A 19,715-nucleotide genomic window follows, 5' to 3' on the forward strand; every position below is an offset into this window, starting at 1 on the left:
AAATCTTCTTGTGCTACCAGTCCAAGAACCGTTCTAATGGTCACCAGCTTGACTACAGGAGAAAAGATTTCAGTGTAGTCAATGCCTTCTTTTTGTTGGAATCCCTTCACAACAAGCCTCGCTTTATAGCGTTTACTTCCATCAGGTTCTTCTTTTATTCGGTAGACCCACTTGTTATGCAATGCCTTTTTATTCTTAGGCAAATCTGCTAACTCCCATGTGTGATTGGATAACAACGAGTCCATCTCGTCGTTCATTGCAAGCTCCCACTTGATCGACTCATCAACTTGCATAGCCTCTTCATAACATTCAGGCTCGCCTCGGTCTGTGAGCAGAATGTAGTTGAGCGATGGAGAAAATCTTACAGGCTTTCTGATGATTCTACTTGACCGTCGTAACTCCGTGACTGGTGTATATGGGACCACTTCAGAATCATCACTCTCTTCAGCCTCACCACTCTCTTCTTGAGAGATTTCTTCTTCTGTTGTTGCGGTATCCTGTTGCAACTCCGGTGTCAGGATATCATCTAAGTCAACAACTCCAGGCTCTTTTCTCTCCGAGCATTCTCTTAGCTTATCCTTGTACAACACTTCTTCGTTGAACACAACATTCTTGCTGCGGATGATCTTCCGATTTTCATCATCCCAAAACCGGTAACCAAACTCCTCGTTACCATAACCGATGAAGTAACACTTCTTAGACTTGGAGTCAAGTTTACTTCTTGCAGCATCGTCAACATGAACATAAGCTAAGCATCCAAACACCTTTAGGTAAGAAAGGTTTACTTTCTTTCCGCTCCAAACTTCTTCAGGGATCTTAAATCCCAACGGTACAGACGGTCCTCTGTTAATTAAGAAGCTTGCGGTACTAATCGCATCTGCCCAAAACATCTTAGGCAATCCACAATGCAATCTCATGCTCCTTGCACGCTCATTCAAGGTTCGGTTCATCCTTTCCGCTATTCCATTTTGTTGGGGCGTTCCAGGAATAGTCTTCTCCATCTTGATTCCACTATCAGCGCAATGTCTCTTGAACTCCTCGCTGATATATTCACCACCATTATCAGACCTTAGGCACTTCAACTTGAGATTCGTCTCTGTCTCAACCATGGCTTTCCATCTTTTGAAAACCGAAAACACTTCATGCTTGTTCTTCATGAAGTAAACCCACACCTTCCTTGTGGAGTCGTCAATAAAGGTCACATAGTAGTACGAACCTCCCAGCGATGCAACAGGAGCGGGTCCCCACACGTCAGTGTGCACCAGCTCTAACTTCTCAGATTTTGGCTTTCTTCCTCCTTTAGAGAAACTAACCCGTTTCTGCTTTCCAAGGATACAACTTTCACACATCTGATGATCCACCGTCTTCAGATCCGGAAGAGTGCCATTTTCCACCATGAGTTTCATCCCTTTCTCACTCATGTGCCCCAACCTACAATGCCACAACTTGGTTTGTTTGGCATTCTCGACAACAGCAAGAGTGTCTTGATAACTCGTCGTCATATAAAGAGTGCCTCTTTTATGACCTCTAGCCACCACCATGGAACCTTTCTTGACCCTCCAGGCTCCACCACCAAAGTTGACATTGTGCCCCGTATCATCAAGTTGACCTACTGAGATCAGATTTCGCATCAACTTTGGCACATGTCTGACCTTCGTAATCTTCCATACACGTCCGTCTGACATCTTTAGGTTGATATCTCCAATACCAACTATGTCCAAAGGTAATCCATCAGCAAGATATACCTTTCCGTAATTTCCCGCAACATAATTCTCCATAATGTTGTGGTGCGGCGTGGTATGGAATGATGCTCCAGAGTCAAGAACCCATGAATCGACTGGGCTATCAACATAGGAGATTGACGCTTTGGTGGTACTTGTAGCTGCATCACGAGCTTCACCTTTTATCGGGGAATCAACAGACACTACCAATGCATCAGCAATTTCACGTGTCACTGCATTGGCTACGCCTCCCTTGTTGTCTTCTTTCTTCGGTGGTGCCCGGCAATTCTTTTTAATGTGGCCCGTCTTTCCACAATTCCAGCACTGTGCAGGCTGTCTGAATTTGGACTGACCATTTCCATTCCTTGACCTCGATCTGCCATTTCTCCGGTTACTTCTATCATGGTCTCTACCTCTGTTTTCAACATTAAAAGCAGAGCTTGATGATGTCTCGCCAGAGTCTATCCTACGCACTTCCTCAGCAAGGATACGATCTCTCACATCATTGAACTTAAGCTTCTGAGTACCGACAGAATTACTAACCGCTGCCCTCATTGGCTCCCAACTATTTGGCAGAGATGCCAACAAAATCAGTGCTCGCACTTCATCATCAAACTCGATCTCAACCGAAGACAGTTGGTTGACAATCGTGTTGAATTCATTCACATGTGCGGCAACCATGCCACCTTCTTCCATCTTCAAATGAAAGAGTTTTTTCATGAGAAACACCTTATTATTCGCCGAAGGTTTCTCATACATATCCGAGAGAACTTTCATGAGCCCTTCCGTGGTCTTCTCCTTCGCAACGTTGTGAGCAACGTTTTTCGACAGTGTTAACCTTATAACACCCAGAACTTGTCTGTCAAGGAGCTCCCACTCATCCTGATCCATCTTCTCAGGCTTCTTGCTCAGTGGTTGATGAAGCTTCTTTCCGTAAAGATAATCTTCGATTTGCATTCTCCAAAATGCATAATCTGTACCGTCAAACTTCCCGATACTGTGCGTCGAACCGTCTTCGCCTCCCATCGTTTCTGGAACCACCGTGTATTAAAACACCTCCGTCGACAAACCGATGTTACCGACAAAATTCACTATTCACGAATTTACTGTTCACGTGAATAGTAATTCTGCAAAAATTTGACCGATCACCGTAACTCAGGCTCTGATACCAGTTGTTAGGAAATATACGGTCAAATTTTGCGGGAAACCGAAATTTATGGGAACGGGAAAACACACACACAATTTGTTAACGGAGTTCGGCCAACTTTTGCCTACGTCTCCGGACCTGCTACAGATCTTTTATTATCAATTTGGGAAATTTTTACAAGCTCTCAACTCACACCCGATCCCAAATACACTCAAGAAATTACTATTAATTTCTTAAAGAATTTTTTTTGTGAAAAAAAAAAATTATTTTCTTTTCTTCTCCACGAACTCTTTTCTTCTCTTGTTCTCTCTTTGTTTTTGTTTTGGGATGAAGAGCAATAACAAGATGCATCACGTATTTATAGGAAGAGCTTGACAGGTTGGTGAGAAGTAGTTGTTGACAAAATCACCAAGCCTTTCTTTTTGACTTTGTTTTCACCATGTCTCCATTTAACCACTTTCTTTTCACCGTCCAATAATGAAAACGTGATTTTTAACTTACAGAGAGCACGTCTGGTCAGATTTTGGTTTAGTCAAGAATGCAACTAAGACGTCTTCGGAAGGTGTCTGCTTCGATGTACGGTCAGCCTCGAGCTCCGGAAGTGTCTGCGAAATGGATATGGTGAAAAATTTAGCCTTACAAAGTTCTCTTGTGTGTCTGCGACTTGATTATATCAAGACATCTGCTAAGCTTGAATCTGAGCTCAGTGCAAAAGAAATATGCAGAAATATGTTCTGAGATGGGTCTTTCAAGGCAACGTGTTGAGATTCAAAAGTAATCCGATTGAGCTGAAACTTCGTGACTATCTTAATTATGCTACTGTCTTGAATTTCAACGGTGGGATTGTGACTACAACGGTTAGTTTGTGTTTTATTTGAGGCGCTTCAACCTGGGCTGGGAACAGTTCTAGAGCTTCAAAATTTCAGTGTGAGATCTGTTTCAGAGGAGTTGAAGAAATTTCTGGGTTCTACAGTTCTCAAGAGATTTGGTTTGTATGTGTCTAAGGAGAGCTAGAGCCTTGTGTATTTTGTAGATCACCAGATCAGAGTGAGTTGTCGGTTGTGAATTGAAAAGTAAAGAATACGATGCAGTTACAAGAGGAGTTAGATAAGTGATCCATTGCTCTGATTCTTGTTTTACTGTTTGATTGAATCACAAGACTTTTAATAAGTTCAAGTCAATTCGTATGGGCAGAGAAATATGACTAAAGGTGGAGAAGTCATTGTCAAAGACGTTCAGCAGATTGAGCAGTTGATCATTATTATTACTTTGGAGTCAAGGTCTCACAGAGGATTACAATAAGTTATTTCTCAAAGAAGAGTTCCACGATGGAGAAGCTTATTGGAAAAGGATTTCATCCTAATCTTTGGAAGTGACAGATGTATAATTGATTTGCATCAGCCGAGCAGCATCTTTGACTATGTTTGATCTTGCATTTGGGTTGACATTCTTAAATTCTTTTCAACAAGAGACTTTTGCTTAAGTTTCATAGCTGAGTAAGTTGCGATTGGTACTCTTGTGTACGTTCGATGGAATAGCTACAAATGAAACTGCTAGAAGTTGAGTCAGAAAATTATGTCTACTATGTTCATGTCTAAAAGAGAAATTCAGAGAGAGACATAAAGCCGGGGAGATTAATACAAGAGAAAAGTATTTTTTTTCAAAGATAAAGATATGGCTTCTGGTGTTAGTTCAGAGTTGACTCAACAATCTAATTATGCAAAGTCGCCAATGTTTTTGGATTCATCTTATAGAAAGATGTGGAGATTCTTTGTAGTGCATGTGGGTATTTCAGAGGCCAGAGATAATGTTGACCGGAAAATGCAGAGATGTCGTCAAATATTGATTAGAGAGAGAAAGACAATCTAGCTGGAGCTTGGGGTCAATTTAAAAGCCTAGAAAGAGAAGGAGAGATCCAGATATGTGTGAAGTTGTTCAGGCTTCACTGAGATAGTACTACTGCATGAATGAGAGATAGTTGCAAGAATCAGAATCAAGTAATGTGTTTTCCGCTGCTAGTGTGGTTCAGTATCCTCACACAAGTCTGTTTTGGTGATACAAGTATCTGTTTCCTTTTTACTGCAAGTGGAATCTTTGTTTTGATTTGCTGCCGAGATATGGAGTCTCAAGTTGAGAAAATTGTTTTTAATCAAGGGAAAGTTGAAAAAAAAAGGGGGGATGTTGCTTGTTGCTTAAGCAACTCGTGCAGCTTAGTACGTAAAGTGGAAGAGGTTTGTGAAACAGCGTTCTCACGTGAAACGTCCACATATAGGCTGTTTCTCAGAGGAGCTAGATGACTACGTAGTTGAGACTGATGGGTTAAAAGAAGATGCTGTTGTTCTTGATGGGAGAAGAGAGATGTTTTCTTTGTTGTTGGTTGGAAAACCTGAAAAAACCGAAGGGATTCTTAAAGATGTGAAAGGTTTTGCAGAGACAATGGCTGAAAATTTCTGAGATCAAAGTGAGAAACGAGTAAAACACAGGCTCTGAAGAAATCAAGGGAATCAGTAAGTGAGAGACAAAAAAAAAAAGGGCAGAGAAGGAAGAATCTTGTCTGATTCAGTTTTGGTAGCATCAAAGACAAGACAGAGTTTTGATTTATTTCCTTGGAGACAAACATTTATTAATTAATATCAATCTTGTGAAGCTGTGTTGAGCGGATGGGATCCGTCGAAGCCGTCAGCGTGAAAGGATGCATCTCTGGGTATGATGCTGAAGATTAAAGAAGAAAAAGTTATCTCGTTTTCAATTTGGCTAGAGCACTAAGCAAAAAGAAGAACTTGTGAGAAAGCAAAACAGAGAACTAGAGAAAGAAAACTGCACGTTGTGGAAAAGCATATTTGTTCTATCAACTCCAACATTTTTTTTTTTTCTGATCACATCACTGAGTCTGTTACCTATGGGGATGCACAAGGTCTTGTGTCTAACTCACTTGGAGTTTCATGGTCGTTCTTGATACTTGCACTTGAGGCAGTATCATGTCAATGTGCAATGTTCAATATATGGCAATGACATAAGTTAGAGAGCACACACAGGAGCCAGATTGGAAGTTGATAAGAGAGAGATTGAGACTTAAGAATCTATTTCTGCTCTAGTTTGTGAAATCTTAAGTCTACTGTTTGGAATGGAATATGCTGTGTGAAGACTCCGGCAGAAAGCAGCTTAATTACAGAGAAAGGTTTGACAAATTTGAGAAGAGAATGGTTGCAGGTTTTTGCAGAGTTGGATTAAAAGAGCACGAAAGGGTTATGCGGTAACATGGAAAGCTGATTACTGCAGTATGTGAGTCATGTCAAGACTCAAGAGCGAGTGTAACAGCCTGCAAATTTCACAGAGATGAAGAATTCAAGAATAAAACTCTAATATGGTCACTGGAAATCTCTAAAATCCAGATGCTTGTGTGTTCCTGAAATCAAGATTGATTGTACGAGAGAATCAAATCAAAGCTTATAGGTGGCTTCAATGGAGTAAAGACTTCTCGTCATTCTCAACACTGCAAACCTTGGTGAAAGAATCAGATGGCTTATTGTAATTCAAGGTGTAATGGTATGGCGAAGACTTGTGGCGTATAAAATGGAGGATTTTCATGAGCTAGGAATGTAAAGCGACAACAAGGGGATGCAAAAGGAGACAATCAGAAGCTAAATCAACATGGCGTGTGTGAATTCTCAAGGGAGATGCCAAGCGAATGGGGTTGTCTTGTGAAAATTTATCTGCAGCTTCTGAGTTGTGCTGATTACTCATAGGAATCATGAGGTCTGGAGGTATCCTTAAACGTTCACCAGAAAACCATGAGAAATTGGCTGAAATAAATGGAATCACTGGAGAATTGTGGTATCAGTTAGAAGAGAGCTTGCAACCATCTCGAGATGCATGAATTTTTTAATGACAGAGGAAACTCTAGGAGTGATCATGAAATATGAAAGGGAAGATGGGTGTAAAGAAAAATTGAGAGGATTCAGTTGCAGTAGTTCGGATCTAAGCTTCAGTGTGTGATTTGTAAGTTTTTGTATCTCCAGGAGTAACAACAACATCACCTACGCTAAAAACTGCAGAGATGTATAATTCAGTGAAGTCTTTAGATCAGAATCTCTCAAACGTTCCAAGTCTCCATAGTTTCAGGTCAAAGAAGCCAGTTGTTACGTTTTGTGAGCTCATAGAAAAGAGTTTCGCTTTGGAAAGCTCATCACTAACGCTAGGCAAGCAGAAGTTTTAGAGAACAAGTGCAGCATGGGAAAGATCTTACTCAGAATTGCTACTGCATCGGAAAGAGACTGTTCTGTGCGTACGTCAGGCTCAGATCCTGTTCTATTGGCGACAGCTGTTTCTAACTGATGTTGGGAAAGCAGTTTCTAAGTGATCATCAGTTTTACGCAGAATTTATTGGAAAGTGACGTTGTGACAAAGTGGAAGAACGAAAAAGATGCTTCAAGAATTGTGTGGTTTTTATATGAGTGTGCAGTCAAGCAGGGGGAGAATGGGGGAGCGATGATACATGAGATGCAATGCAGTGATGCAGGGGGAGCGTCATTTATAATCTGAGGTGATCTACATGTGTTGCTTGGTGAGCTTGAATGCACACACTCAAATAAAAAGGGGGAGAATGAAGAAGCATATATTATAAGTTGCTTGTGCCACAAGATGATGGATGTGAAGTCACGTGGTTAATATTATACCATTGGGATCTTAAGTGAAAAGATCCAATAAGAGGGAAAAGTCACGTGTGTTTAGAAGAAATAACACATGGACTTTATTTGGAAGAGAAGCCCAATTTCATTAGAGTGTTGAAGATGATATGGGCTTCGTGAGATTAGGATTTTGACTCTATCGAAGTATAAAGGGATCAAGACGGTGATTACGCGTCTAGGGTTTATTGAAGATGCACATGGATGTGTATGAGGTCGTCCTATCAGACAGTTGAGAGATCTATTAGTAGTTTTGTTATAGAGAACTATACTTGTCGGAGAAGACAATAAGTAGTAGTTGCTCTCATCATTGTAATTCTAGATAAGACTGGTCAGCACGGATGTGTGCTGGTACCGTATAGCAATTGTAGTTGCGATCTTTTCTAGTGAATGAGTTCTGGACGTGGTCCTGGGGATGTAGGAAACGAACCTCGTTAACAAATTTCTATGTGTCTTTTCTTTATGCACTAACATACTTGCGATCTAACATATTTGCATAAAAATACATAGACTAGTCACAAATCCGTTCTTACAGGAAGGACTACGAAGGTTTGTCTTAAACTCTTGTGCCTCTTTGGCCTGCGTTTTATTGGAAGTTTTATCTCTCTTGGTTCTACTGATATATAGATTTGTTATACTGGGTGAAGTTAAATCTTTTTGTAGCACTAGAATGGGCCTTTGTAACCTTAGTAGGCCTTCTTTCCTCTTTAAATATAATACGAAAGTCCAGTAAAGAAAAAATCATGGATATTGGCTGCAAGTAATTTTTTTTTTTTTTTTTTTTGAAACACACAAGTAATTATTTCTAAATACGTTTTTAGTTATGAATCTCCTTATTCTTGTTCTTAACTTTACGTTTTAGAGTTTAATAAAAACTAGATGAAACCGAGTTTTTTCAACGGGTTGTTTTAAGTAGAACCGAGTTTACATAATAATGTTGTTGTCTAGAACATGTCTAAAATGCGATAATATTCATATTCGGACTTTTTGTTTGATGGCCAATAGTTAAGCACTTTGTGTAGTTAATGATATTGAACTATCGATTATATTCAAAGAGAACAAATGTTCTGCAATATGTGATTACAATTCAATATGAAATACATAGCCATGGAATAATATCTCTCAACATACAAAAAAAACTTAAATCCCCTTCAGAATCTTGTTACTAGATAGCTGTCAGCTTCATTTGTCACGTGAAGTTTCCTGCAAGAGGGGTTGCAAGAAGAGCTAGAACAGAACAAACCTTCAATGCAAATAAGCAGACACAACTCATGTCTTTAACAATTTACTGTTAGCGTAAGACATTGGTGATACTCGGCTCGGTGATAATCATCAATAAAAATCTGATAATAAGTGAACCGTAGAAAATATCATTAACAAAATAAAACAGTCAAGCAAAATTTATTAATCATTTAAAATTGAATGAACAAAAAGACGAGGAAAAACAAATTGAAGATGATTAATAATGTGCATCAGAGAGATTCCCATTTAGACATTAATCATCATTCTCATCTCCTATCAAAGGAGACTCTGATGTCCCTGTCTTTTCATCGTCACTTGCACTAAATCCTCTAAAAATACCAAAGGCAACCAAATCAAAACTACGCAAAGTAATACCTCAGATTCGATTTCTTTTTCCTAGAGATTAATCTCTCAAAGTATATTTAACACCATCACAGGCATCAAGAATAAACAAAGACAAGCACAAAACACGTAAAGCACAGCTAGACCATCGAGCCTAAAACACAAAACATTATGCAATGCTTATGTTCTAGAGAAGTCTTATATATACAAGAAAACAGAGGCGGTGTTAAATTAGGGCAGAGACAAGTCAAAAGGTGTTAATGGGCTTTTTAACTACTTTGGCCCAAATACTATACAAAATCAAATTTGAGGCAAATAACCGGTTTATATCAAAGAAAACCGGTTCTCTCTCTCTCACACAATTCCGTTGGTGTACGTTCAAGTTTCCCGCGAAAACCAAGCTTGTCCCATCGTCTGCTTCTGTGAGCTTTCTCTCTGTTCCACCATTAAACTTCCCTTTTTTCTCTTATTCAACTTTTTTTTTATTCTTCTTTTTTCTTGGGACAATATCTTTTGGTGCCTTTTTTTAATTTTCTTTCGTCCTCCATGATCTGTAACTTCGCTTCCTCTGTTCTCCTTTTTCATGAATTTCTTCTCTTGTTTCCACGCAAAGAATTGTCTTTAAATCTTCCGTTACAGTGAATTTTGTTCTCTGGAGAGAGAGAGAGAGAGACGTTGTCCGAATTTAGACGTCCTCATCTTCAAAGCTTTGGATGTTTTCTTTCTTGTGTTTGATCATTTGCTAAATCATTCTCCACAAGCAATTTTTCTTTTTTTGAAGAGTTGGGTCACATAGACAAGAAAGTGAGTACTATTCGAGATATAAAAAATCATTTGTTTGTATTGTTGTTTTTTTTTTGTTCCAGTGGTTTAGAAGGTGTTATGTTTTTCTTTTTTGAACAGGATGGGTCGGGTTAAGTTGAAGATTAAACGACTTGAGAGCACAGGCAACCGGCAAGTTACATACTCGAAGAGAAAAAGTGGGATATTAAAGAAAGCCAAAGAGTTATCCATTTTGTGTGACATTGACATTGTCCTTCTTATGTTTTCTCCTACCGGAAAGCCTACCGTTTTCCATGGAGAGCACAGGTAAAATGATATCAAAAACATTCTCAATCTTTGTTTCTGTTTTGATCATGTTTAACTTTTTTTGTTCAATGCATCACATCTCCATCTTTGGATGCATTATTTTTATCTTTTCATTGGCTGGGCCTGGCTCTTCTACCCAAAGAAAGTCTTGTGACTTCTCACAGGTTTTGGTTTAGGAACGCTTAAAGTTGTTGTAAGGATTTAGCTGGAATTTGAGAGTTATTAGAAACCAGAATATGGTGGTTGGGATAATTAGTAGTTTCTATTAACAGATGGATTGAGGATCCAGTTTCCTGTAATTAATTGATTTGACATGGTTTCTTACAGTTGCATTGAAGAGGTTATTTCTAAGTTTGCACAATTAACTCCACAAGAAAGGACAAAAAGGTATGGTAAGCATTATGATTATAAAAAAAAAGAATGGATTGATGTAACTTGTTGTTATGATACTAAAATAAATCTGTCTTGTTTTTTTTTTTGACATATCAGGAAATTGGAGAGCCTTGAAGTAAAGAAAAAAACTCACTGCATTTCTTCCTCTATTTCTCACCAACTTTTTTATTTTTTTTGGTTTTGTTTTGAAACACAAAACTGAGCTTATTTGTTTTGCTCATTTACAGGCATTGAAGAAGACTTTTAAGAAGCTCGATCATGATGTAAATATACATGAGTTTTTAGGAGCGAGGTAATTGCAATGAATTCTTATAGTTTAAATAATAACCATATTGTTGTCATTTATAAGCCTCTGAGATATTTGTCTTCTCTCTATCCTGCAGGAATCAAACTATTGAGGTTATGTATCAACCATCATTGATTCTTGAATTTATTAGATACTATTTTAAAGCTCTCTGTGTCAGATTGCTAAAGTTTTTGCTAACCTTGACCACATGACAGGGTCTAAGTAACCAAGTAGCAATTTCCCAAGCTCAGCTTATGGAGTGTCATAGGAGGCTAAGGTGTGAATTTTTTTTTCAGTTTCTTGAGTTTTCAAAAGAAATATATTAAAATATTTTAGGGTCTTATGAACTATATTTTTATATCTTAAAATATAGTTTCATTCATATTTTGAATCTTCCTGTTCTTGTGGCTGCTTTCAGTTGTTGGACGAACATTGATAGAATAGAAAACACTGAGCACCTTAATTTATTGGAAGAATCATTAAGGAAATCTATTGAAAGAATCCAGTTTCACAAGGTGTGTGTTATTTTTTATTTTCTTTTTTCAACTCAATCATATAGACACAAGACTCATGATTTCATCTCGACCAGTTCCTGAGCCTCATATGGAACTTTAGTTTACCAAAGACGGTTTTTGCTTCAATGCAGGAACATTGCAGAAAGAACCAACTTTTGCCATTAGAATGTACAACAACACAGGTTAAAACCATTTGTCTTCTTTCCCATCTATGTCTTCGTCAGAACAATTCCTAACAAGTGCCAAAAGCCTTAAACTGCAGTTTCACAGCGGGATACAGTTGCCTTTGCCAATGGAAGGTAATACCAGCATGCAAGAAGCTCACTCGATGTCTTGGCTTCCTAATAACGATAACCAGGAAACAATATTACCTGGTGATCCCAGCTTTCTTCCTCATAGGTAAGCAGAGTCTATGTCACAATTATAATGAAACGAAAACTCTCTCTCAAGTCAAGCTATACTAATTTGAAAACCAGAGAGATGGATGGTTTGAATCCTGTTTATTCAAACGGCTTCTTTGAGTCTGTGAAACAAGAAGATCAGATGTGTAGCAACCAAGGGCAGCAGTTTGAGCAGTTGGAACAACAACAAGGGAACGGTTGTTTGGGCTTACAACAAATTGGGGAGGAATTTTCATATCCTACACCATTTGGTACTACTCTTGGAATGGAAGAAGACCAGGAGAAGAAGATAAAATCTGAAATGGAGTTGAACAACATGCAACAACAACAACAGCAGCAGCAGCAGCAGCAAGATCCTTCATCAATGTATAATCCAACAGCTAATAATGGTGGCTGCTTTCAAAACCCTCATGATCAGTCCATGTTTGGCACTGATCATCATCATTATCATTACCAGCATCATCAAAATTGGGTTCCAGGTTCGGTGTTTGGTCAAGCATCTTACAACCAGGTTTGTGTGTTTCTCACCTTTCATTAGAACTATCTGCCTATGTGATCCACCAAACTAAATATGTCTGAATATTTTTTTATTGCAGCAACCAAACTAATTACTAAGGAGAATGGCTCATCATGTATGTAACCTATACTATGGATGATGACTTTACGTATGACTAAGGACGAGTTTGAGCCATTGTTGTTATATACAATTATATATATATATATAGAGAGAGAGTGTGTGTGTATGTGTGTTTGTATGTATGAGAGCTTGTGTCATATACTCAGAGGAGTTTTAGACATTTTGTATATAAAGAGATCATATACTATTTTGTAAGAATGATAAAATATAATCAATTTGTATAGTTTCTTTTATAGATGTTGTTTGAGTGTTTGAGACAACAAAAGATGGTAATCATGATACACAATATAAGTCCGAAGTGACAAAAACAAAAGGATCGAATTCAAAAAAAAATATTAAACAAAACTTCATTACAATAATATAAGAAGTAACTCTTAAGTCAGTCAAATCTATAATCTTGTAGAATTTTTAGTAACCGATGGAGCACTTAGTTCATTGATCTTCACATTTAACTCAAGATAATCCGGAACAAGATCCAGCCGAACTTTCAAAGCACATCCAGGAGAATACTCATTACTTGTGGGACAAGTTACTTCATCAACATACAAAATTAGCTTTATTATCGCATCAAAGATAAGATCGTCGTTGATTCCGGCGTCCATCAAGAAGTAATTCAAGTCTTCTTTGCTTTTACACTCGTCGTTCTCCTCATCTATGAAGTCTTTGGCAAGCGACAGAGTCGTGAACGTCGAGTTATCATCATCTTCGCCAAAGATCGTGGTCGTGACTCTGATGGTGCCAGCATCTTCTGGTTCAGGATTGTTATCGATCTCGTGGGATAATTTGATACTCATGGCTAGAGTTACGCAATTACTCTCAGTCAAATCTGAAGAAAGATGGTTCTACGAAAAAAATTTATTGTTGTTCGTAGTCGCTCTTTCGATGATCTTTATTTTGCCTTTGAGTGAGTTATATTTATAGACTACTGCAGTGTTTATTTAGTCGGTGATCTAATTTCCTTTTCTTTAAGACGAGAGTGCAATTTCCTTTTTAAGACGAGCGTACAGTTTTCCTTTTTTCAGACGAGTGTAACGATTTCCTTTTTTATTTTTTTTTCTTACTTTGTCCTTTCCTCTTTAGTGTCTTTATTTTTTTTATTTTTGGTTTTGGATTACGTTCTATATTTTCTAAGAATTTACATGTTTGACGACCATTATGGCACTATCTAAGAACATTTTCAATAGCTCAAGTATCTCGAATAGATTTCTAGATTTAGTAATCATGATCGACAAAATTCCTTAGAACCGCACTTTACAATGATTAAGACTCAATCAAATGAATCTTGAATTAGAGTACAATAATACTAGATACATAGAACCATAAAAAAATTTACATAGAAATAAACCATGATTTTGAACAAATCACAGCTGTAATCAATTCCGCAATCTAGTTCTCAATCTCATTCAACATTCATCAATATATTCATATGCCAATTCAAAACGACACAATATAATGGACAAACATGACTGCTTATAAAAGATCTGTAACAGAATAATCGTCAACTTAAGTCTAGACTTAGTCCAAAAAAAAAAAACTTAAGTCTAGAGGGTACAGTTAAATTCTTCAAAACAAATCGGTGCACTTAGTCAATCTAGTCTTGTTGTGTATTTTACTGATCAAAGAGAAGATGATGTCATGTGGTCGACTTAGACATGACAAGTCTTCTCTTTCTCTTATGGTTAGCCTTGAAACAAGCCTGTCTCAATCTCTTTGTCTTATCCTCAAACTGCAAATCTGGAAACTCCTCAGTCATTTTCAACTCCTTCTCGAGCTTTTCCAAATTGTTGCTTATCTCATCTGCGTTCCCTTCCCCTTTTTCCAACTTCTCCTGTTTCAGTTACAAAAATAGTCAAATCAAAATACTTTCATCTTTGACTGGTGGCACCTACATTGTATACGTAGAAGTCTAATAGTGGAAATATGTAGCTGGTGAGATTCGAACCCGGACCTCGACCGCTTTTATTCAACTACTGAACTACAACCACTTGGTTACAAGTTACAACATCAAAAGTCCACTAAAATCACAAAACTTGAACTATGAAAAACAAAAACCATACAATATATGATTCCTACTGAGTACTGACACACTACAGAAATTTCACATGTTTTAACTTAATCGTAGTATGTCTATGCATGGTTGGTTCATACCTTATAGTATTTGATGAGATTTCGTAGGCTCATGCGCTTACGATGAGGCCAACGTTGAATGCCAACGTCGCGACATTTCTTCTTCAAAAGAGTTAAACCAATGTTAAGCTCCTTAGCGGCTTGAGCTATTGGCATGTCATAGTACAATGAGATGATTTCCTTCGACAATGGCTTTGCAACAGAGCTACTATAAGCACATTCTTCTCTGCCTCTTTTCGTGACAGTTTCAGTCGATTTCACCAAATCGAAATCTTCTCTTTTATGTTCATCAAACATTGACTCTCTTTCAGTCAATGAAACAGAACCGTACTCGTTAAGTAAATCTGCATAAACCAAACGATTATAAGAGTTAGAAATGCTTACATGAATACATGAGAGTCTAAATACAATATAAGCAGTGCATCTATACGTACCTTCATGAGAGACGATGGAGATGGGTTCAAGATCAGGTAAAGCCAGAAAGCTTGAGGCAGATGGAAGGTAATAATCGTAGTTGCCAGAGGAAATAATTTCATCGTCTAATCCAAAGAAATTATTGGTAAACTCGCTGCATTAACGAGCACATAACAATTAAAACATGGATCAACAACAAAATAGTACAAACATGTTAAAAAATAGAGCACATGATCAATACTTTTACCTTTGATAAGAGAAATACTCTAGAAACGAGAATGACTTATCTTCTTTGCCAAATACCTCATCACACTCCAAATTGCTAAACGAGTTCATCATCATTAAAACAATCACTAATCAAAGTAAGAAAGAAAGAGATGTAGATAAATATATACTGGTAGATATGGAAAGAGAAGGTATATTATAATTTTTTTTGTTGTTAAGTGGTATAATATAACTACATAAGTGAAGTTATAAAAATCTACGGGAAAAGTGGGCATTGACGGCTAATTGATTGCCCTGTAAAATTTGGAGTTACGAGAGATAGAAATGATTAATGCTAATTAATGCCAATAAGAGGGACGTTTTTGATTAATTCCAAAAAATAGACTTCCCTTTTAAAATCTCTGCATGCAGCAATATAGATTATTGAGTTGATAAGATCTCTTCTCCTTTTTCCCACGTTCCAAAAAAATTGCCTAAATATCTATAAATCAGTTTTTACACACAAGTCGTTGAACCATGTCTACTCGCGTTGTGAGACAATGATAATTTGTTGTCTGTACGTTTAGTACTAGACTACTAGTATTAGATTTCCCACGCTATTAGTAATGATTATTTATATCTGACCGATATCTAATTAATCTTAGTTCATTTGATCCTCTGAGAGGCTTCATATTATGACATCATTCAAGTTCAGAAAACTATTCGCATTTAAAAGGAGTATAGTTAACGGCCTTTTATAAGAATTTCATATGAAAATAAACCTAGAATTGAGTCTAGTTGTAAACATATTAGATAAACATACTGTAAGTTGTATTGTAACCATTTTATGCTACAGTTGTAACGTACGGTGCCAATCAAATAACTGATGTTACAATAATCTCTCTTGCGGCTTAGGAGTAACCGATAATATTAATTTTTCATTTATAATTACCAAGGAAAACGGTTTAAAATTATGGCTGCGAAATAGTTAACTATTTTCAGGTGATTTCCTGTAGTTAAATGCCCACTGAGAAATGAGAAACTGATTTTGTTGCTATTTATTTTTTACAGTAATTTTGTTGTTGTACTTAGTTGTAAAGTTGTGTTTACATAGATTCTTATTCCCTTTTTTGTTATACCACTTTTAAAAATAGAATTAAAATAGCATTTCTATGATCAGTTTGGTATTCTCAAGCAAAAAAAAAAATTAATATAAACTGAAGATCCAATGGATTTCTTCAAGATCTTGGTAATAGAAAACAGAGCTACGTTTAGCTTTGTGATCTTTTCTCACTAAAAACGAATGTTTTTCAGAGTGAAGTTCCGCAAACAGAAAAAAAAACAGAGATTATTATAGAAGCTCACAGGATACTAAAATACAGAGAGAAGAGAGAGAGGAGATACTATATATAAGAACAGTAGAAGACAATAAAAAACATTTTAAGCAGGACTCTGCAACAAAAGACTGAAAATGGTACTCCTAGAAACAAAAGATTATAATAGCTAAAAATGTATTTTTCTCGAAGCATATGAAAAAGCTAAGTCTTGTATGTTATTGTCATGAGCCATTTTAATTAAAATTAAAACCCTTTCAACACACTCTGTTATAGAAGAAAGACATGTAAGCAAATGTGGTTTCCGGGGAAAGCCTCTCCCATCATTCCTCACCATCTTCGCCTTCTCCTTCATCGTCTTCATCAGAATCACCTTCCCCCTAGAGTTTTGGAATGAAAACACATCAGGTAAAAGCTAACAGTGGAATTGTTTGGATACATTACAATAAACAATGCTCTGTCTCAAGACATGTCTAACTAAAAACTTTCATCTCATCATAACATATCATAGATACAGTAGAGGAATTTAGATGTTTTTACCTCATCATCTTCATCATCAAAATCCTCTTCATCAGCCTCCTACAAAGTTGCATTTCATAATTTACCAAAAAACTTTTTAGTAACTTATATTGCTCTACCAAATGTTAAAATTAGAAAGAAAAAAAAGGTGAATAGCTTACATTGTTGAAGTAGGTGAGAGGGTTGGCCCATAAATCTTCCTTGATGATATCCGCAACCTGCAACAAGATGAAACTCTGAGTTCAAATTGGACTAAGACATGATGATGTTACTCTAACAAACAAGTCAATACCTCGTCGTGAATCTCAACTTCAACGTCTTCTTCCTTGTGTTGACCATCGCTAAACCAGGTAAAGAAACTGAAAAACGATAGTTAAAACATAAAGAGTCATTAGACATGTAACTTTGCTAATCAGAAAGGCTTCCAAGTTATTTAACGAGGAGGTGACTTTATACCTCTCTTCAGGCAATGCACGTTTGTTTCCATTCTTCTCGTGGTCCACACCATTTGGCAAGCCCTTCATAATCGAGAAGCATATAGTTCAGAACAGTGAGAAACAATTCACAGAAATAGGCATATGTTGTGCAATATAGATATCTAAAATTACCTTGCCCTCTTTCCACTTGATAGGTGTGGCTGAGATTTTGGTTGTCCCTTCGTCGAGGAAGGTAAAGGTCTTGGTTAGTTTCCCATCCTCAAAATAAGGGTTGGCATTGAAGTTCTGTATAGTCCACAAATTAACAACAATCAGTATACTAACAAACAAACTAAAAACTTACCCTTTGGCTTTCTAAAAATCAATCAGAGATATGAAAAAAAAAATGATACAAAAATAAAGAGAATAAACTTACAAAAGTGATAGAGTATCCAGACTTCACATCTTTGGCATCCTCAACATCCAGAGAGCTTAGATATTTGAATATCTATCCCCATCCAAAGAAAAAAAAAACAAATGAATCAAGAGGTGACTATGATGTGAATCAATCAAAAAGGGAAAGGGTTTAATATAAAAAAAAAAAGACACAAACCTTCTGGTCTTCTTCAGTCAAAAGATCACCAAGAGCAGGGTGGCTCAAGAACTGCCCCAAAAGGAAACACATTACCAATTCCAATCAGCGACAACAACAATTAAGTTTTTTTAAAAAACTCTGCAATTGTAAAAAAAAAAAAAAAAACAGAACAGAGAAGAATCTCATCTTACAGCAGTGAGCCAGAAATCAGGGATGGCTTTGATGATATCGGCACGCTTGTCATAGACAGGCTTTCTTATACCGTTGTACTTCTGCTCCACTTCCAACACTTCATCGCTAGCCTTCTCGTTTATCTAACCAAACAAAAAGGATAGTGATTCAACAGAGAACCGACTTTAAAGTAAGTTAAACCGAATCGAGAGAAGAGCAAATCCAATTCAGACACAACAACAAACACAAAGGCTTTGACTTTAGAGCATGTTAAACCACCGAATCTAGAGAAGAGCAAATCCAAATTCAGACACAACAGCATACACAAAGACACAGACTTTGGAACATATTCAAACCAATTCAGACCCAAAAAAAAAGAAAAAGAGTGTTCCTTTTTTTCACAAATTGTACCTTCTCGAGGTCGTCTTGAATGGACTGAAGCTTTTCGATAGAAAGGAGAAGCTCTCCGTCGATTTGCTCGGCGTTCTCCTCATCGGTCTTCGCCTTCTTGCTCTTGTTGTCCGCCACCATTCTCACTTTTTTTACCCTAATTTGCAAATCTCTCAGAGAGTTTCGACTCCTCCTTTGCTCTCTCTCTTGCTTTTTAGTTCCGTCACACGAGCAACTGCTAAAACCCTAAATCTCGTTGATCTATAAAAAGCCTGAAGTTAGGGTTTTGGGGAGGGTTTTTGTTGACCAGTAAAACGGCGCCACGTTACGTGATGAAGGGTACTTTTGTATATTCGCATAAAACCTGGGTAGTTTAGAGATTTCTTTATATATAGTTTTTTTTCATTATATATAGTTTTTAACTTTTTATCAATTAAAATCTACTGAAGTTTAAAAAAAAAAAAAGAATCTACTACATTTACTGATCATTGATTAACAATATGATGTGTAAGTTTTTTTAATAAAATATTAAAGAAAGACATGTAATAAGGGTAAAACTTAGGTAACAAATCGAACATTAGTACAATATTATGATGATCATATGATATTTATAGATTTTAATATAAGTTCTGTAGTGGATTGATAAGTACCATATTCTTGTCAAATGCTTGCCAATCACTAACTTACATTTGGAAAGTTTAAAGTGGAGTTGCAGCAACTTGTTAATATTTTATATATATGGGCTTATAAATGGCTTTCTAAGGAGCCTTACGGGCTTGTGAAATAATGTACACCTCTCATAGAAGTAAACATGGGCCAGCAGACGGCAAATGAAGAGTATACCACTCATATATCTCTTTTTGTATAAGAACTAATTATTCTAACCATTCCACTTTCATATATTATTTAAGAGGATCACATTTTAGGGAAAAAGTATCACATTATTCTTTTTTTTTTTGAAACCCACATTATTCATATTCTACGTTCGATTTATTGGATTTTTAAAAAAATATAATAGAGCTGACATGGACGATTTATTGGAGTTGTTTGGCTCTAGTTGGGAATTTATGTGCATTATATAAAAACA

The 19,715-nt window shown here is 36.8% G+C and overlaps 4 protein-coding genes, 1 long non-coding RNA gene and 2 other non-coding genes across 7 annotated transcripts; 1 reads left to right on the forward strand and 6 right to left on the reverse strand.

Annotated features, from left to right (window-relative positions):
* Positions 1-8,575: 8,575 nt before the first annotated feature.
* On the reverse strand, positions 8,576-9,304 carry LOC130498405 (uncharacterized). The gene is made up of 2 exons (XR_008937303.1): positions 9,171-9,304; positions 8,576-8,896 (listed from the first exon to the last, which is right to left on the reverse strand). It is a non-coding gene; the product is annotated as an uncharacterized LOC130498405 (long non-coding RNA).
* On the reverse strand, positions 9,020-9,117 carry LOC130499292 (small nucleolar RNA R44/J54/Z268 family). Its single transcript, XR_008938171.1, has one exon. It is a non-coding gene; the product is annotated as a small nucleolar RNA R44/J54/Z268 family (small nucleolar RNA).
* On the reverse strand, positions 9,164-9,239 carry LOC130499287 (small nucleolar RNA Z267). The gene has a single exon (XR_008938166.1). It is a non-coding gene; the product is annotated as a small nucleolar RNA Z267 (small nucleolar RNA).
* Positions 9,305-9,659: 355 nt separating the features above from the next.
* On the forward strand, positions 9,660-12,578 carry LOC108819703 (agamous-like MADS-box protein AGL65). Its single transcript, XM_018592752.2, has 12 exons — positions 9,660-9,941; positions 10,041-10,226; positions 10,554-10,613; positions 10,716-10,734; positions 10,847-10,911; positions 11,003-11,018; positions 11,121-11,182; positions 11,324-11,420; positions 11,552-11,602; positions 11,683-11,819; positions 11,897-12,332; positions 12,418-12,578. The coding sequence occupies exons 2-12, from the start codon at positions 10,042-10,044 to the stop codon at positions 12,427-12,429; spliced, it is 1,140 nt and encodes a 379-aa protein (XP_018448254.2). The 5' UTR covers positions 9,660-9,941; position 10,041; the 3' UTR covers positions 12,430-12,578.
* Positions 12,579-12,847: 269 nt separating this feature from the next.
* Positions 12,848-13,252, reverse strand: LOC108819704 (uncharacterized). The gene has a single exon (XM_018592753.2). The coding sequence runs from the start codon at positions 13,250-13,252 to the stop codon at positions 12,848-12,850; it is 405 nt and encodes a 134-aa protein (XP_018448255.1).
* An 839-nt stretch (positions 13,253-14,091) lies between these two features.
* Positions 14,092-15,338, reverse strand: LOC108819705 (protein RKD1). Its single transcript, XM_018592754.2, has 4 exons — positions 15,247-15,338; positions 15,020-15,153; positions 14,607-14,929; positions 14,092-14,283 (listed from the first exon to the last, which is right to left on the reverse strand). Exons 1-4 carry the CDS (start codon positions 15,336-15,338, stop codon positions 14,092-14,094), a joined length of 741 nt encoding a protein of 246 aa, XP_018448256.2.
* Positions 15,339-16,591: 1,253 nt separating this feature from the next.
* On the reverse strand, positions 16,592-18,878 carry LOC108819234 (NAP1-related protein 2). Its single transcript, XM_018592235.2, has 10 exons — positions 18,650-18,878; positions 18,259-18,381; positions 18,086-18,136; positions 17,909-17,980; positions 17,665-17,778; positions 17,513-17,574; positions 17,349-17,415; positions 17,218-17,274; positions 17,078-17,116; positions 16,592-16,917 (listed from the first exon to the last, which is right to left on the reverse strand). Exons 1-10 carry the CDS (start codon positions 18,767-18,769, stop codon positions 16,861-16,863), a joined length of 762 nt encoding a protein of 253 aa, XP_018447737.1. The 5' UTR covers positions 18,770-18,878; the 3' UTR covers positions 16,592-16,860.
* Between the last annotated feature and the right edge of the window lie 837 nt (positions 18,879-19,715).

Source organism: Raphanus sativus, chromosome 8, assembly GCF_000801105.2.
Source record: "Raphanus sativus cultivar WK10039 chromosome 8, ASM80110v3, whole genome shotgun sequence".
In the NCBI taxonomy this organism is placed as follows: domain Eukaryota; kingdom Viridiplantae; phylum Streptophyta; class Magnoliopsida; order Brassicales; family Brassicaceae; genus Raphanus; species Raphanus sativus.

Excerpts from the sequence above, each read along its gene's own strand:
- LOC108819703 (XM_018592752.2), top strand. The coding sequence starts at position 10,042 with ATGGGTCGGGTTAAGTTGAAGATTAAACGACTTGAGAGCACAGGCAAC. Across the intron at positions 11,183-11,323 it reads GAGTGTCATAGGAGGCTAAG|TTGTTGGACGAACATTGATA; the intron begins GTGTGAATTTTT and ends GGCTGCTTTCAG. Across the intron at positions 11,820-11,896 it reads CCCAGCTTTCTTCCTCATAG|AGAGATGGATGGTTTGAATC; the intron begins GTAAGCAGAGTC and ends TTTGAAAACCAG.
- LOC108819704 (XM_018592753.2), bottom strand. The coding sequence starts at position 13,252 with ATGAGTATCAAATTATCCCACGAGATCGATAACAATCCTGAACCAGAA.
- LOC108819705 (XM_018592754.2), bottom strand. The coding sequence starts at position 15,338 with ATGATGAACTCGTTTAGCAATTTGGAGTGTGATGAGGTATTTGGCAAA. Across the intron at positions 15,154-15,246 it reads GAGTATTTCTCTTATCAAAG|CGAGTTTACCAATAATTTCT; the intron begins GTAAAAGTATTG and ends TCGTTAATGCAG. Across the intron at positions 14,930-15,019 it reads CTCCATCGTCTCTCATGAAG|ATTTACTTAACGAGTACGGT; the intron begins GTACGTATAGAT and ends TGGTTTATGCAG.
- LOC108819234 (XM_018592235.2), bottom strand. The coding sequence starts at position 18,769 with ATGGTGGCGGACAACAAGAGCAAGAAGGCGAAGACCGATGAGGAGAAC. Across the intron at positions 18,382-18,649 it reads TTCAAGACGACCTCGAGAAG|ATAAACGAGAAGGCTAGCGA; the intron begins GTACAATTTGTG and ends TTGTTTGGTTAG. Across the intron at positions 18,137-18,258 it reads CTGATTTCTGGCTCACTGCT|TTCTTGAGCCACCCTGCTCT; the intron begins GTAAGATGAGAT and ends CTTTTGGGGCAG.